At 43.4% G+C, this 18,846-nt stretch overlaps 1 protein-coding gene across 3 annotated transcripts in view; it reads left to right on the top strand.

Annotated features, from left to right (window-relative positions):
- Window positions 1-18,846, top strand: part of MDGA2 (MAM domain containing glycosylphosphatidylinositol anchor 2) — a 1,122,977-nt gene that overhangs the window by 713,693 nt on the left and 390,438 nt on the right. For 2 of the 3 annotated variants that reach the window (XM_033952214.1, XM_033952216.1), the window contains exon 4: window positions 5,963-6,171. In XM_033952214.1, the coding sequence (XP_033808105.1) occupies window positions 5,963-6,171 (209 nt within the window). The remainder of the gene's footprint in view (window positions 1-5,962; window positions 6,172-18,846) is intronic. The other variant, XM_033952215.1, reaches the window with a different exon arrangement.

The following is an 18,846-nucleotide window of genomic DNA, read 5'->3' as shown; positions in this document are numbered from 1 at the left end:
TGCAGATGACATCACAAAAGCATCTGCGCATGCTCGGAGGCCCTTGGACTCAGCCTGGAGGTCAGAGATAAAAAGATGGCAGGGCTGAGAGTGGAATGGGGCAAGGCTATAGGCAGAATAGGGCATGGTTGGAGGCAGAATGGGGCATAGCAGGGGCAGAAAAAGGTGGGGCTGGGGCAGAATGGGGCATGGCCATGCATCTAGGATTTTTTAACACAAAATATGGTAACTATATTTGGGTTAGTGATGGTGCTGAATATAAGTATCATATAGCTACTATAATGCCACCAAATATACTTAGAGCAATGAATTTTAGCACCATGGAGGACAAATCTATAAATGGGTGCATGTGAAGGAGTTCACAGAATGCTACCTACCCCTTTTCCTTAATAGCGCTCTTTCACAGTGTCAGAGCCACCTTAACACCCAAAGTCCTGTCCAACGGGAAAGTGACTCAGGAGGGGTGGAGGCAGGCATGTTCCAAGAAGTATATAACCTGAGGCTGTGGATAAGTTAGGGAGACCCAGATGGAAGCAGCAATGCCCAATTGCATTTGCCTCTATCACCTACATGTGAACTACAACTGCCTCAGGCCTAGATGCACTAAGAGGACTGGTAAGACCAAGTGGGTCTGCACCGATCCGATTTTTTGGCCGTATCAGATGATCGCTGCGAGAGCAACTCTCACACATGTGCAGAGCCAGCAGGGGAAGCCTGAACAGCTGAGAGGAAGGGGAAGTGCCAAAAGCAGCCTCCTGCCACTCAGCTGCTCAGGGCAGGAAACTTTTCTTTTTTTTTTCTATTAAGGGCACAGATGCTGTGCATGTTACACATGCACAATACTTGTTCCATTAAAAAAAAAAAAAGCACCCTCCCCCCCCTCCCACCGATGATGGCTCTGCCCAATGAACCGACACCATAAATTGGGCCCCCCCTTGCCAGCGAAAACAGGAGGGATGCCTACTTCCTCCTGTCATGTCAACACCCCTGCAAAAAAAAATTGGCAAGTAGATGCCCAGTGCCCACTTCCTCTTGCCATGCTGACCCCACCCCCGCCCCCCACACGTGAAAGATAATTGGCAGGAGGGATGTAATTGCTATGTAGTGCTGTCTTATTTGGGCTCTGGGCCCACCCTTATTCTTGATACTGCAGTGCTTATTTGGAGGCTAAATTAAAGTAGGTGCCTAATCTTCTTTATAGAATACTAGCATAGGCGAACATACAGTATATGTGTGTAGGTTTTTAGGCATCAGCACTTATGCCAGCTATGGAACTGGTATAAATGCTTGTGCCATAACTAATATTTAGCAGGACACCTAGTTTAAGAGAACAGGTGCTTAGGTGTAATGACACACAAGTGACAACCTGTCTTTGTTAATTACTAGTACAAGTGGTAGATATTGGGCCTTTAATGTTGGTGTGGATTTTGCACCTACTTGAGGGGAGGTGTAAAGGTCTATGCATAAAGGATGCCGTTATTGGCTACCGCCTAAGAAGCAGCCGCCAATAGTGTGTTTAATCATGCATCTGCATCCTATTCAGAATCGTGTCTACATTCCTGGACATTTAATAGAAAAAAGAAAAATAATATAAAAAGACACTCACCAAAATTTAAATACCTTTCTACCGCTTGAGGATGGTGCTAAAATAGACTCTTTGAAAGTCCTTACAAGGGTTGCTGCCCTGGTTTGGTCACTTTCTTACCATGCAATGGTTCTGAGCACCTTCGTGGTTTAAAGGCATTTTCATTTTGTTTTTTGTTCCCTTTTTTGTTTTTGTTAGTACATTCCTGGACAGACATCTTAATTATAGGCCAGTATTTTGCAGGCCTACATTTAAGGCATCTAACTTACGTCTATGGAGATGCGTACCAATGCTTAAGCCCTCCCAGGGCCACTTCCGGGTGAAGCCACACCCATGCGCCACCTTGGGCGTGCTTAAGCATAGGTACGTGTCTCCATAGACGAGCACCAGAGGCCTACAATGTAGGTGTCCTGCCTCTGACACTTTTTCAAAAAATGTGTGCCCTGATTGGCTGCCAAATGACGGTAGGACACCTACCAACGCCTGCAATCGGGACACGCATTTTGAGAATCAGGATCAAAGTTTACAAATATGCTCATGAGATAACCATGTGCTGCGCAGCCAGATTCATATTTTATATATGGCACCTAAAAATTCAGCACCAACTAGAATGGTGCTTAGTGCAATTCTGCAAGATGTGATTCACTTTAATAAAATTGCGCTTACCACCTGAGTCTAACGCATTGCTAAGGTGCACCCATTTAGGCCAGCTAAAACCAGGCCTAAATGCCTGCACCTAAGTTGTGCATGGATCATATTTTATAACCATGCGCATAACTTTTAGGAACGCCCCCGATCTCTTCCAGATTCATCCCTGGCCACTCCCCCCCCTCTTTTCAAATTCGCATATGAGGATCCGCTGAACATTTCTCAGCCTAGCCAAGAAGAGAATGGTGTGGAATCATAAAACTTACAAGCTATTCAACACTTTTCTCGAGACTTTTCGTTTCAGTGATATGAAATGAAACAAAAAGTGTCATGAAAAGTGTGGAATAACTTGTAAGTTTCATGGCTCCACATCATTCTCTTCTGGGTTGGGCTGCAACTGGCACATACATTTTATAGAATTGTGCTTGCCGAGTTGTGTGTGTAACTTTTAATTATTCCTAATAACTTTAATTAGCCATAGTTACTGTCAATTACAAGGTGTTAATTGCCAGTTGTCAGTTCCTATTAGGCTAATTAATTGAATCGTGTGTGTACATCGGCTACACGCACCAATGTACGCACATAACTTTAGGAACCATATACGGAATTTGGGGATTAATGTACAGTAATGTAGATGTACTTACTGGTTAGCACAGGAGCCTCCACTCTCCAGCCCTGACATGCACCCTTAAGTTATTAAAAAAAAAATTGAAAACTTTTTTAGCACACAGTTAGTGTGTGCAAATTTCAGCGTTACCAAAGGACAGCTGAACACATCCCATGGTACTCCACTTTTATTTGCATTAGGTGTGAATGCCTAACACAACTTAGGCCCTATTTTATTAAGGTGCTCTAAGCGTTTTAGTGCGCATTTAGGCCCTGATTCTGTATAGGACGCCCAGGAGAAGTGTCCTATACAGAATCGGTCCTACACTAAACCCCGATTCTGTAACCGGCGTCCATGGTACAGACGCCAGTTAGAGAATCGGGTTAAATTAGACGCGGCCGCTATACTTATGGAAGCAAGGGATCTCCCTGCTGCAATATGTATAGAGGCTGCGGTCGCGGCCGCCTGTCCCATCGCCAACAGGAGGATGCCCAAACCTCCTGCCGGAACCCCCCTGGAACTCCCCTCCCCCCAATCCTCTTGCTGGAAAGCCCGACAAACCCTCCCTCCCCCAACTAACCTTTACATGTTGGTCGGCTGGACGGGTCTTGCTGCCGTCCAGCCGACGGGCCCGCCTCGTGGAAATGAGACGGGCCCGCCCCTTCCCGGCCCATCCCCGCTAAATCTAAGGCCTGATTGGCCCAGGCTCTAGAAGCCTGGACCAATCAGACCTTAGGCATAGCGGGTCCACCCATCCCCACTAATCCTAAGGCCTGATTGGCCCAGGTGCCTAGCCTGGGCCAATCAGGTCTTAGGATTAGTGGGGATCCTATCAACGATTACCTGTCGGCGATTACCAGTTTGGGGGGGAGGGGGGTTCCAGCAAGAGGATTGGGCATCCTCCTGTCGGCGATGGGACAGGCGGCCACAACTGCGGCCGCTATACTTATTGCAGGAGGGAGATCCCTTGCTGCCATAAGTATAGCGGCCGCGTCTACTTACAATGTAGACCAGCATTTTGCTGGCCTACATTTTAAGCGTCTCTTCCTCTACTAGGGAGACACGTGGGGCCGCCTAGGTTCGCCTAAGGCCCTTAGGCGAGCTTAGGCATCTTGCGGGCCTCCCTAGGCTCCCGGAGGCGCCTTCAATATAGGCGGCCTGCCTGGGGAGCTTTTTTTTTTTTAACGTGCATCCTGATTGGCTGATTAGACAGCTGTAGGACGCCTACAGCTGCCTAAAATCGGGACGCACTTTGGAGAATAAGGGCCTTTAGTGTGCGCTAAATGCTAATGCATATATGAGATAACATGCACACGTTAGTGTTTAGCGCGTGGTTAGCATGCGCTAATATTTAGTGTATGCTAAAAACCATAGTGCACCTTAGTAAAAGAGGGGGTTAGTAAGAGGATCCCTAAATTATTAATTTTGAAATACAAAGTCTATTTGATAACTTCCAAAAGGAAGTAAAAGAAGGGTTCATTAAGAATTGGTTAGACTGAGGAACCAAGAGGTAACGTAGTGACATAAGGAGGATGGGGTGGGGAGTGGACCACCCTTGGTGCCATCTTGGTTGAGGCAAAACTAACTCCACTAAGCAAAAAGCTGCACACGATACTAAATAGAAACCACAAACAGCAGCAAAAAAAGGTCTGATGGACCTTCAAAGTTATTAACTTCTGTCTCAAGCACCGGACTACCAATCATATGCCATATAAATAATATAATTGAAAAAAGGAGGGAGTCTCAGTGTGAAAGACCGGCGAAAGGAGAAAAACATCTCCAGCACTCACCTGCTAAGGTGAAGGTCTAATAACCTCCACCTGCACACCATCATCGAGTCCCTCCTGTGTGTACCCACCAACCAAATCAAAAATAAGGTGAAATTCAACAGTGAAAATAATAAATCACATATTCACAGTGCTGAAACAGAGAAAAATATTTTGAAGGTCCCTCCAGCTGACTCCCAGAATCAAAAAGGAAAACTTAGCTTGCAGGCATGGTCCGTAGATGAAAAACAAAGGCAAGGAGACACTGTAAAAAGCCAAGTCAGATAAAATTCAGGAGTAGGTTCATCCAGCCCGGTTTCGGGGAATCTAGGTCCCTTCCTCAGGAACCTGTAACTTTGGACGGACAGCACTTATTCAGCCATGAGCGGCAAATAAAACAAACAAGCCAGCCTGGAGAGAGGGAGGAGCCATTGTTGAATTTCATCTTATTTCACCTTATTTTTGATTTGGTTGGTGGGTACACACAGGAGGGACTCGATGATGGTGTGCAGGTGGAGGTTATTAGACCTTCACCTTAGCATGTGAGTGCTAGAGATGTTTTTTTTTTTTTCTTTTCGCTGGTCCTTCACACTGAGACTCCCTCCTTTTTTCAATTATATTATTTATATGGCATATGATTGGTAGTCCAGTGCTTGAGACAGAAGTTAGTTACTTTGAAGGTCCATCAGAACTTTTTTTGCTGCTGTTTGTGGTTTCTATCTTGGTTGAGGCAACAGCACCTCTTTCTCTCTGTACCCCCTGCTCCATCCCTGCCACGTGTGCGCCTTCCCTTTGCTCAGTGTCTCTAACTCCTTGCCAGCACAAGCAGTATCTCCAAACTGCTGCACACGCCGGCCTCGGCTCTCTCTCTGAACTTAAGTCACTTCCTGGCCATGGGAAGTTAAATAAGAATGGAGGAAGGGGTGTGCAGAGGGGTGGGTGGGAAAGGAGTACGGGCGGAGAAGAGGGCGAGGAGTGCTACCATCCCAGGCGCCTCGTATCCTACACCACTGGTAACATGCTCTGTCTGAGGTTACCTAGACTGCTGGAGCAGAATCATGAATCCTTTCTCCAGAACTTGTGCTTAAGTGACAAACGAGCAGCTTATATATGATATACAGTATTTTTTTTTTACAAAGGAAAGAAAAAGGGCTGTCATTTTTCATAGTCATTTTTCATTCCTGCATGCTTGAACTTCCTTTCCATGCAATTATGAAGATTCTAATTAAGTTGTCATATTAAAAATACCTGAATAAAAAATTAAGTGAAAGTGAGTGTTTCCTCTATGGTTAGCAATTTCGGGTTGGCAAATGTAAGAAAACAATAATGCTCTTTTTTCCTATTTTTCATTTGCAGATTTGGATGATCCTATTGTAACCATCCATCAGAGTATAGGAGAAGCAAAAGAACAATTTTATTATGAAAGGACAGTGTTTCTCCGTTGCATTGCTAATTCAAATCCTCCTGTTAGATATAGCTGGAGACGGGGCCAAGAAATATTACTTCAGGGATCTGATAAAGGAGTGGAAATCTATGAGCCATTCTTTACGCAGGTAGGAATCAAGGTACAGTTCAGCACAAAATCTTACTTTGACTACAAAAATATTTCTTTCTTTTTCTCTGTTGTCCATGGGTTCTGCCTTTAAACATGTCTAGTTTCCTGTTCCATATGAATAGAAAAAAAACTTGTTTTGGAAATGGGACAGATGATGTCTATATTCAGCTAACTTTTTGGGTTTCACGCAAACAACCATTTGGAGGACTGAGAAGGCAGAGAACCAATAATGGATTTATTACTAAAAGTAACCAAATAAAGGCATCAGGAAGAGAGGTTCCTACTTAATTAGTCTATCGACATTTTATTTAATGATCTGCCTTTCCAGTTAAAGTTTTGTGACTCAAGCAGGCAGACAGCAGACCTACAGCCTGTAGCAGAATTTAGAGGAAATCAAATGGACCAAGGAGTATACCTGTTTCTAGCATTTTCACTGTGAAGGTAAAGCAAAATCACCAAACCTACAGAATTATTTACATGTGTAAATTGCATGCACATGTGTGAGGGAGTCTGTTGAAAATTACTATTCCTCTTTAAAAGCAAGCTTTCACAGTTTCAGAGCCACCTTAAAAGGCGGGCCACAGAGCAAGAAAGAGATGATTCAGCAGGCACAGAGCAGGGAGGGTATGGACAAGGCTGAATAAAAATCCTCCAGCATAGATAACGTGACCATTTTTTTTTTATTATTATTATTATTATTTATTTTTCTACAATTTTCAAATTTCATCCAGCGAAATATATACAACTTGAATAGATCAATATAACATACTTATGAATTCATAAAATCAGGAAAAATAACTAATTATTGGATATTTAGTCCACAATATTTAAGGAGATCAACAGGAAATAATTCAAATAAAGTAGTACAAAATACTAAGAAGCAGCATAACTCTGTGTTATCTACTGCTGGTATAGCAAGCTAAGTACTATTGGCCACAATTGCTCTTCCTTCTCTCAATTCAATAAATTCTAGCAGCTGTTTGGGTTCAAAAAATAAGTAATTCTTATCTTGATAAGTAATAAAACATTTTACAGGAAATTTTAACTGAAATATTCCTCCCAAAGCCAGGACTCTTGGCCTTAATGCCATGAACTCCTTTCTTCACTTCTGGGACTTTTGAGATATATCAGGAAATAAACTAATTTTGGCCCCAAAAATCTGATCATTCAAATGACGAAAATATAAACGCATAACATAATCACAGTCATTTTCCAAAGCTAAAGTAACTAGTAGAGTTCTTCTCTCAGTTACCACATCCAGTGAACTCTCTAGGAATGTTGTCAAATTTAGTTCCCCCTTTTTATCTCCTTGATTTTCAGTAGGAGTAGAGACTTCCACAGTACTTTTAAGCTGCAAGTAATTAACTCTTACAATCGGAGGTAAATTATCTGGAGGGATACACAATATTTCCCTAAATAATTTCCTAACCATCTCCATAGGAGAAATCACTGGAGATTTAGGAAAGTTCAAAAGTCTCAAATTATTCTTCCTCAGCTGATTTTCAAAACTCTCCATTTTCCTTGCCATATAAACTCTTTCTTTTAGTAATCCAAAATTTATTTGTTCAATTTTGGAGAGTTTTGTCTCTTGTTTCCCTAAATTCTCTTTCGTTTGAACAATATCTACCCCTTGTTGCTCAAGCTTGGAAAAGACTGTTCCATAATCAGTAGATAAAGTAGTAATAGCTAATTTAAGGTTAGCATTCATCATTGATATAGCTTGCCATAGTGCCTCCATATCAATCTTTGGGGGTCTCTCCAACGCTCCAAACTGCAAGCTGACTCCTCCTGAAGCACCTTCCACCTGCAATCCGGTGTGGGGTAGATGTTCTTTCCCAGACTCGCCTTCTTCCACCAAGGCTTGAGCTGTACTCCCTCCCAAGCCAGAAAAAGACGTCTCCATCTCAAGGAACGACTTCTCCAGCTCTCCCATTATCGGTGCGCTTCCGGGTTGAAGCGGCACCATCTGCTGTTCAGGGCTCAAAGAAGTCTCTTCTCCCTGCACAGGGTCGCCTGAGAATCCCAGGTTTCCTCCCAAGGTAGGTCGCACCGACTCGCCTGAGGGGGAGAACACCTCCGCCAAAGTCGCCTGGACCATCCGCTGCTGGGTCCCTGTCGCCGCCGAGGGTTAATGCGGGTCGTGCCCTTTCTCTTCCCCATTCCAAAATAGGGGGAAAATTGCGCTGCCAGATCGTCGCAGCTCAATAGCAGAGCCTCCTCTCAGGTGTCCGCTTCCAACGCCATCTTTAATTGATCTCGTGACCCTCATCGACCGTTTATTTTTTTCATCAAAAGGGGACATCTATTAATTGTCAGTTCCGCCCACAATCCCATCCTAGCCCTGCCCCAACTCCACCTAGCCCTAGCCCCAATCCCACCCCCAATTTCTTCCATTCATTTTTCATGTACACATATCTTATTAATTCATAATGGTAACCAAAAAATAAAAAAAACTACAAAGCACACTATACGCAGAGAAAATGTTAATTATCATTTATATTTGGGGGAGGGTTTCAAAGATGTCAAGGCAAATTATTTTAAAATATGCAGTGTCACCTCAGTAACTATAGAAAAATAGACAAATATAGTGCAAAATATAGACAGCAGATATAAATTCTCAAAACAGACACGTTTTGATCACTAAATTGAAAATAAAATCATTTTTTCTACCTTTGCTGTCTGGTGATTTCATGAGTTTCTGGTTGCGTTTCCTTCTGTCTGTGTATCCTTTCTTTCATTTCTTTCTTTCTGCACTCAGGCCCAACAATTGTCCCTTTCTATTCCCTCCCTCCTTCCTTCCCATGTCCTTAGTGCCCCCAGTGCCTCATTTCCATGTCCTTAGTGCCCCCAGTGCCTCTGTCCTGTATCCTTAGTGCCCCCAGTGCCTCCTTCCCATGTTCTTAGTGCCCCTAGTGCCTCCTTCCCATGTCTTTAGTGCCATCAGTGCCTCTGTCCTGTGTCCTTAGTGCCCCCAGTGCCTCATTCCCATGTCCTTAGTGCCCCCAGTGCCTCCTTCCCATGTCCTTAGTGCCCCCAGTGCCTCTGTCCTGTGTCCTTAGTGCCCCCAGTGCCTCTGTCCTGTGTCCTTAGTGCCCCCAGTGCCTCCTTCTTATGTCCTTAGTGCCCCCAGTGCCTCCTTCCTATGTCCCTCTCACTGCCTTCCACACTTTGTCCCACCCCCATCCCCGAAGCCAGCCTGCCTGCCTGTCTACCTCCCTCCCTGGCCAAAGCCAGCCTGCTTGCCTGCCTACCCCCTTTCCTATCTGCCCCGTTAAAAAAAAAAAAGCCTCCCTCCTTCCTTTCCCCGATCCGCTGCTATCTTACCGCCCTGCTGCTGCTACTGCTAAAGCCAACACAAAGTCTTCTTTTCGACATCAATTCTAACGTCGGAGAGTACATTCTGGGCAAGCCAGGCAGCGATTGGCTGGCCCAGAAGTCCTCTCCGACGTCAGAATTGACGTCGGAAAGAAGATTTCCAGTCGGCTTTAGCAGTAGCAGCAGCAGGGTGGTAAGATAGCAGCGGACCGGGGGAAAGGAAGGGGGGAGGCTTTTTTTTTTTTTTTTGCGCGGTAGGTAGGCACAGGAAGTGATTGCCTGTCCTGTTGTCCCCGAGCACAGCTTCGGGACGCTGTCCCTGAAAATGGGACATTTTGGCATACCGAAGCTGTATGTGGGGACAACGGGACAGGAGGTCTGAAAACGAGATGGTCCCGTTCAAAACGGGACGTATGGTCACCTTAAGCATAGATCAATCTGGGAGACTTAGAGGATGGGGGAGAAGTCTATGCTATGCCTCCGCCATAGACCTGTGAGCTGCAGAAGCTTTGTTCAGGTAGGCCAATTTATCTTGAAACTGCTGAAATTGCATCTTTGGAACTAAGAACCAACCTGTGTCCAACTGTGCTAAACACTGGAAGACAGTACTATAATTATGGGACTGTAGTCCAAAGAAAAACTGTTTCTGCTGCTTTCTGAGAGTAGAATAGTGCAATACATCAAAAAAGAAAATAGGCAGGGTCCACACAAAAAATATATATATTACTTTACAAAAATACAGGGTGGAACCAATTGAAACTTAATGGATCCTACCATGTGTCTTAATAAAGCTATACAATGTAGCATTCCCAAATAATAATAATAATTTTAATAATAATTTTATTCTTATATACCGCCATACCCAGCGAGTTTTTCTGGTTCTTTTTTGTTTATAAGGAGGAAAAAGACCTCAATGTACCGGTATTTATTTTCTCCTGACCTGTGAAGGGAACAGATCATCCCTTTCCTTGCACATAAATAAATTATTTTTTTTACACCTTTAAAACCTCTATGTGGCTGTGTTTTCAAGGCTACAGGCCTTGCCCTCACTCACACTACTACAACATGCAAATAGCAGTCTAATAAAGCCACTGTTTGTGCAAATATTACTCACCTGATGAAGAGATGACAGAGTGGGAGAATGGCAGGAGTGTGTTCCAGGGGATTGCCAAAATAATAGACGCTGTTTTCCATTTTACAGTGGAAAACCAAGACTAAAGAAAAAACTATGCATGTTGACCTTTAAATGTGCTTTGAAGCAAGCAAAAATAACAGCTTTAAGGTCAGGTGGAAAGACTGACAGATCTCTTATCCTCCCCCTCCCCTCTGCCAGAAACCCCTCAACACAATTACAGGTCCCTTACCTCCCTCAAACATTCAACAATATATACTGTATAATGCCACTCCCTTATCTCCTGATGCCTTCTGGATACTCTCTGACAGATTTAAATCCCCTTACCCCCTCAATCCTAGTAGACCTTATCAAGGGTTTCCCTTATATTCTACTGGAGAGCTGGCATTGTCCCCAGTTGTTCCAGCTATGTTGAGCTGAGTTCAAAATGACATCAGTGTTCCCTAGTGGTTATCATGCAGTACTGCCACTAGGATTCAATCTATCAAATAAGGAGTGTACTAATGGCAGAGTAATGGATGTACAGTATTCAGCTTTTTACTTATTTATTTATTAATATTGGTACTGATCCTGGATCTGCCATGAAATAAAACATGCATTCTTGCACACTCTTTTATGAATTTTGCAAAATAATCAGCGTTTGACAGACCACCTTATAAAATATAAGAGGAATTGTGCTCATCCTGACCTGGGTGTCTCCATTCCTTCCTCAATGTGCTACGCAAAATGGACGTTTATGTGCTATTTCCTCTTTTCTTGATGATGTACCTAGATAACTTCAGTGCATACTAAAGAAGCCTTAAATGAAAATTATGGGGCCCTTTAACTACCACAGGACCTTACCAGGCTAGCACAAAACCGATTTCTTTTTAGATCTGTTATTCATCGTCGTTAGGATTCAAACATTAGTGCATTAGGATTTGCAGTTAACGTGGCTTTAACAAGGGATTTTACTGCAAGCTAGCTACAAATCTAATATGGCAATTAGTGGAGGCATTTGTATTCTCAATGTGTAATAAAGCTTCTATTAGTGTGCAGCACCTGCTCAGAGTTAATGCAGGAACACTCAACACCTCCTGCCTCTTGACAGAAATTCTGTGAAATTCATTATTGTGAGGTTTACTGTGTGATAGTACAAAGGGCCAGATTCTATAAATGGTATTTACATAAGGTGCCCTAAATGCGGATGCATAGTGATGCCTAACTAAAATCCATGCAAAATCTAAATTGTGCCAATTAGTTTAAATGGTTTAGTAATTGACCACACCATTGAAGTTAATTGAATTAAAAAAATAATCTAATTAACCCCCCCTTTACAAAACTGTAGCGTAATTTTTAACGCCAGCCGTGGCAGTATCAGCTACGACGCTCATAGTGCCCTCCAACACCTACCTGAAAAGTAGCGTGGTTAGGGGTGGAGAACAAGCATGGTAAACTTAGGCATCGCTAGGTGTGCGAGATAGGTGTCGGTAAGTTAAACCTGGCCAAATGTACTGGTGCCTACCTCTATGGTGCAGAGTAATGCCTTTGAAAGCATTTTCCTGGAGAAAAAGTCCATAGTCTGTTATTGAGAAAGACATGGAGAAGCCACTGCTTGCCTTGGATTGGTAGCATGGAATATTGCTACTCCTTGGGTTTAGGCCAGGTACTAGTGACCTGGATTGGCCACCGTGAGTTAGAGCTACTGGGCTTGATGGACCACTGATCTGACCCAGTAAGGCTATTCTTATGTTCTTAAGTCTGCTTAGGCACCGCTAGACATAATTCTATAAGTGGTGCCTAGTGGTTGACTGAGAACCATGCGAACAGGCACCTAAAAGTTAGATGCGGTTAGGCGCCGTTTGTGGAATCTGGCCCAAAATGCCTTAATCTGTTGTGCGTTAGCCTGTTTTTTTGCACGTGAACTATGATTTATGGGCCATATTTTATAAATGGCATCATATGTTAGGTGGCGGTAGGCATCTTGATCACGCCTACCTGCACCTAACTTGATTGCTTTAATTGGTTAGGGGTGTAAATGACCTTAGGTGCCACTAAGCCAGATTCTAAAAAAAACCAAAAACATAGGCGTTGGTAATTTTGGTCTTTAAAACCCTGACCTCTCTACCTCTGCAGTTAAAGATTCTTGTGCAATACACTTGAAATTAGAAATAATGGAAAATTTATATAGGTCTAAAAATCTCCATTTAGTCAATTTCCCAGTGACCCATTTGTTATCACCTGAGATACTGTTGAAAAATTTTTTTAAGGAAATACTGGGATTGCCCAATGCGGAGAATTTTCCTATTAATAGTTTCTATTATATACCTCAGAAAAAGAAGCTTGAATCTAATCAGGGAGCGGACCAACTGGTATCAACTGAAATTAATTTGATGGATTTCCTAGAGGATAGTCAAGATTTGATCCAGACTCGTTCCACCCTGGTGATAACTTGCATGAGTGAGACAGATAAGATGTTATTAATGAAATTGTATTTTGAAAATAGATCAACAAAATTTTGTGGAGATTTGGTAAGGATTTTTCCGGATGTCTAGAACCACCCAATTAAGGAGAAATAATTTTTGAAGCTTAAAATCAGAGTGATGGCTCTCGAGGCATCCTTTTATCTAAAATTTCCTTGTAAATGCCTTGTTAAATTGCAAGATACTGAATTTGTGTTTTGGGACCCGATACAGTTGCAACAATTTTTAGTGGCTAGAGAGTCAATATGATTACTGTTTACCTAATAGATTGACGAATGAGTATGAATAAACCCTGATTATTGTGAATGGACTATGGTCCATATTTTATTGGACTATGAGTCCATTCAATCTTTTCTTTAGTTAATTTCTTTAGATATGAAATATGTCTCCTCAATAATGAAAGGAAATTTTGATCTGAATTGTTTATTATTGGTAAAAATTTTGATGGCTGTCCTTTTCTTTGTTCATTATGTAAATGTAATGATTGAAAATTTATAAAAAAAACAACAAAATACTCTGACCTACATTACTGCCGTCTAAGTTTTTCCTTAGGTGCCAGTAGCTGCAGGTCTGGTAATGGTGCCCAAACATGACTGACATGCAGCAGGTGCTGTTTTTGTAGCTGCCAGTTGATTTAGGCGCCGTTAACAGAATCCGGGCCTCTGTGCCTAATGTGCTATATACTAAGTGCTAAACTTAATCAAGTGAATTAACATGGTTATGTATGCCAAGTTAAGAGTTAAGTACTTATTTAGAGGTCCTTTTACAAAGGGTTACCATTTGTCCGGGAAAACCCAGACATATCCTCTTTTTAGAGGGCTGTCCGAGCTCCTTGATGGACTTTCCAAAACCTGGCATTTGTCTGGGTTTTGGAAAGCCCAGATGAGCTCCAGCTGCATCCGGAGGGCCTCTGAGCATGAGCGGATGACGTCACATGCATCCGCGTATGCTCCAGCACCTCCAGACGCGGCTGGAGCTAATGCGGAAGAAGAGAGGAGGTTTTGTGGGGGGTGGGACTTGGGGCGGGGCTGGGTGGAAGGGGGTGGGGCTGGAGACAGAATGGGGCGGGGTCATGTGTCCGGGATTTCCCGGGAAAAATATTGTAACCCTACTAATGTGTGTTTACTGTAGTAAAAAATAAATTAATATGGGATGTGGTCAGGCACCCTGTTTTACTTTTGGGATCAGTGCACTGCTTGGATAGGACAGCTGCACTGCTGTGCACTAAACACTTGCTTATATAATGGGTGGCAGTACAGACTCACATGCTAATGGGAAAATTATTGTGGCCGTTAGGGAAAATAGAAAAATTGGCCCTATTACCCCAGTGATAAAACTGGCCTTAGTGTGCAGGAATGACTCGCAGTAGGACGCGCCAAATCCACTTTTTGGTAAAAGGGCCCCTTAGTAAAGTATTAAGTAATGTGGATTTGGTCACATTAATTATTAACTTTTTAATGTATGTCATTTCATTTATCCCTACTTATTTATTATTACTTTTCTTGAATCAGCAAACAAGAAGATTTTATAGTAGGCTTAAAAGTTTGCATCTTAAAGAATTTATTAGTATCTTGAAGGCACATTTGCCACCCATTTTCATTTTATTTTATTTTGGGGATATTGCCTACTTTGCTTATTTAAAGTTTCTATTTGCATTAAATAACAATCTAGTAGAGAATATACACCGTGTTTCCCTGAAAATAAGCCCTAGTTCCCGGAAGCCTAAGCTAAATGTCCCTGGATTTGCCGGCAGCAGCCCTTCCACCCACCCACCCCGCTGCACAGCCGAAACCCCACTGACCCTCCCATCTTGCCGTCTGTCCCTCCCACCCGAACCCCACCGACCCTCCGACTGTGAGACCTACAAAGAGCAGTGTCGGCAGCACTCTAAACAGACTGCTTTGTGGCCTTCTCCCGCCAGGGCATTCCTTCTGCTGCATCACTAATGATGTCATCTGTAACGCGGCGCATGGAAGGCTCCGGCTGGAGAATGCCGCGAAACAGCCTGTTTAGAGTTCTGCCGACATTGCTCTTTGGAGGGAGGTATGTAGGTATTTGTGGTCGGATGGGAGGGAGAGATGGAAGGGTCAGCGGGGGTTAGACTGTGCAGCGGGGGTGCTGCTTAAGAGTTCTGCTGCATGGAAGGGAGGGATAGAAAGATGTACATAGTGCATGGGTTCTGCTGCACAGGAGGATAGGAGGGAGGAAGGGATAGAAAGATGCTGCAGAGGGAAGGCACAAGGGGATGGGTGAGGGGGAGAGAAAGGAAAGAGGAAGAATTGGGGTGAAGGAGAGGAACGGAGAGATGATCATGTACATGAAAAAAATAAGTCCTACTGTGAAAATATCCCCTAGTCCATTTTTTGGGCCCCAAATTAATATGACACAGTCTTATTTTCGAGGAAACACGGTATTTAGAATTAACACTGAGGAGCATATTCGGAGGAAGAAGAATTGCTTCTCCTGATGTATAAAAGTGCAGAACAGCAAGAACATAAGAAGTTGCCTCCGCTGAGGCAGACCAGAGGTCCATCTCGCCCAGCGGTCCGCTCCCGCGGCGGCCCATCAGGCCCATTGCCTGAGCAGTGGTCCCAGACTATCCCTATAACCTACCTCTACTCCTATCTGTACCCCTCAATTCCTTTATCCTCTAGGAACCTATCCAAACCTTCTTTGAAGCCTTGTAACGTGCTCCGGCCTATCACAGCCTCCGGAAGCACGTTCCATGTATCCACCACCCTCTGGGTGAAAAAGAACTTTCTGGCATTTGTTCTAAACCTGTCACCTTTTAATTTCTCCGAGTGCCCCCTTGTACTTGTGGTTCCCCATAATCTGAAAAAATCTGTCCCTGTCTACCTTTTCTATACCCTTCAGGATCTTGAAGGTTTCTATCATGTCTCCTCTAAGTCTCCGCTTTTCCAGGGAGAACAGCCCCAGCTTTTTCAGTCTGTCAGTATATGAGAGGTTTTCCATACCCCTTATCAGTTTAGTTGCTCTTCTCTGGACTCCCTCAAGTGCCGCCATGTCCTTCTTGAGGTACGGCGACCAGTACTGCACACAGTACTCTAGATGCGGTCGCACCATTGCACGATACAGTGGCAGGATGACCTCCTTCGTCCTGGTCGTGATACCCTTCTTAATGATACCCAACATTTTGTTTGCTTTTCTTGAGGCTGTGGCGCACTGTGCCGACGCCTTCAAAGTTGTATCTACCATCACTCCCAGGTCTCTTTCAAGGTTACTTACCCCTAGCAGTGATCCCCCCATTTTGTAGCTGAACATCGGATTCTTTTTCCCTACATGCATGACCTTGCATTTCCCTACGTTAAAGTTCATTTGCCACTTTTTGGCCCATTCTTCTAGTGTCGTTAGGTCCCTTTGCAGATCTTCGCAGTCTTCCATGGTTTCAACCCTGCGGTAGAGTTTGGTGTCATCCGCAAATTTAATAACTTCGCAATTTGTTCCCGCCTCCAGGTAATTAATAAATATATTGAACAGGAGCGGTCCCAGCACTGACCCCTGCGGAACTCCGCTCGTGACCCATTGCCAGTCTGAGTAATGGCCCTTTACTCCAACCCTCTGTTTCCTGTCCACCAACCAGTTTTTGATCCATCGTTGGACCTCCCCTTGCAATCCGTGTTTCCACAGCTTTTTCAGCAGTCTTTCGTGTGGTACCTTGTCGAAGGCTTTTTGAAAGTCAAGGTAAATGATGTCAATGGATTCCCCTTTATCCACCTGGCTGTTTACCCCCTCAAAGAAGTACAATAAGTTTGTGAGGCATGACCTACCCTTGCAGAAGCGGTGCTGACTCGACTTTAGCTGTCCATTGTTTTCTATGTGTTCACAGATGCTGTCCTTAATCAGTGCTTCCATCATCTTTCCCGGGACCGAGGTCAAGCTCACCGGCCTGTAGTTTCTCGGGTCCCCCCTTGAACCCTTCTTGAAGATGGGCGTGACATTTGCAATTTTCCAGTCCTCCGGGATCTCTCCAGTTTTTAAGGATAGGTTACATATTTGGCGAAGTGGCTCTGCTATTTCGTTCCTTGAGTACCCTTGGGTGAATGCCATCCGGACCTGGCGATTTGTCGCTCTTTAGTCTGTCTATCTGCCTGAGGACATCCTCTTGGCTTACCTCTAGTTGGACCAGCTTTTCATCCCGATCCCCATTTACGATGTCCTCCGGTTCTGGAATATTGGATGTGTCCTCCCTCGTGAAGACTGACGTGAAGAACTTATTTAACCTGTCAGCTATCTCTTTTTCCTCCTTTACCACTCCCTTTTTGTCTCCATCATCCAATGGCCCCACTTCCTCCCTTGCCGGTTGCTTCCCCTTCACTTTCAAGCAAAATATGTGCATATCAAATAGCAAGTGAAAATGTGTGTGCATCATTTTATATTCAAAGTGAAAGTAAGGACTTACTTTCATTTTTAGGTGTTTGATGTAAGAATGGCCCATGTTACCTGCAGTAGCCCCATAGGAATAAAATGGGTGCTGTGGCAGATAACATTTGTTAAGTTTTAATAAAAGTCTCCCTTTGAAAACCTGATAAAGTTCACCTAACAAGTATCATTCCCTTTTCACTGATGCAGCTTTTTGAAAACATTACCCCATAAAGTTATAGCTTTGAGTTACTATGCATCTTACTGTTGAAATCTGTGGAGTACATTACATTAGGGATTTCTATTCCGCCATTACCTTGTCCAGAGATTAGAAGTATTTAGGGAGTAGTTTGTACATTTCTTTGAGTTGTTAAAGATTACAACTGAGTTGTCATGATATTGGAAGTTCATATGTAGTAGTTGTAGGTGATGCAGGTGATGCTTGGGACATTTCTGATTGTGTTAGTTCGGTTTTATGTGTTTTTTTTAATATAAGGGTTTTTATTTCTTTTTTGAAGGTTTGGTAGTCGGTAGTCTGTGGTCGTGGTCAATAGGATGTAGAGTTGTGGGTCGAGTGTTGCAGCTTGAGTGGCTAGGAGGTTGTCGTACAGTTTTTTTCTTTTGACGTTTTTGGTTGGAGGGTGTGTGGGTTCTCCTATGTCTGGTTGAGATGGCTTGAACTAGTCGATTTTTCCAATAGGCTGGGCTGTCTCCGTTTATTGCTTTAAATAGTAGGCAGTAAAATTTGAAGTGTATTCTCGCTTGTATTGGGAGCCAATGTGAGTCGTGGTATGCCTCTGTGATGTGGTCACATTTCTTCAGTGAGTAGATCAGTCTTATGGCTGTGTTTTGTATTGTTTGTAGTTGTTTTATCATGGTTGCTATTCATGGGAGATATACTGTGTTGCAGTAGTCTATTAGACCTGGTATTAGGGATTGTACCAAGAGTTGAAATTGTTTTCTGTCGAAGAATTTTCTGACTTGCCTCAGGTTTCTCATGACTGCGAATGATTTTTTTTAATTGTTTTGTTGATTTGTGGCTACATTGTACAGCCTCTGTCTATTAGCACTCCCAGGAATTTTAAAGTGGGTTGGAAGTGGTATATTGTAGAGTTTATGACAAGGTTTGTTACAGTTGGGGCTTTGTTATTTTCAAGTAGGATGAAGTTTGTTTTGTCCGGATTTAGTTTTAGTTTGTGGTCTTTCATCCATGTTGTTATTGTAACCTCGGAGTTAGGGTTACCAGATGTCCATATTTACCTGGATATGTCCTCTTTTAGAGGACTGTCCTGGTGTCCAGACAGTATTCTTCCCTGTTCCCAACCTACCACTGGCTCTACTGAAATGTAATCTTCAAGCCGGCCAACAGCAGCAGTGAGGTGAGCCTGCTGCCATT

This window comes from Geotrypetes seraphini, chromosome 7 (assembly GCF_902459505.1).
Source record: "Geotrypetes seraphini chromosome 7, aGeoSer1.1, whole genome shotgun sequence".
NCBI classification, from domain to species: domain Eukaryota; kingdom Metazoa; phylum Chordata; class Amphibia; order Gymnophiona; family Dermophiidae; genus Geotrypetes; species Geotrypetes seraphini.
Note: the sequence above shows the minus strand (reverse complement) of the source record. Positions and strands in the feature narration are given on the sequence as shown.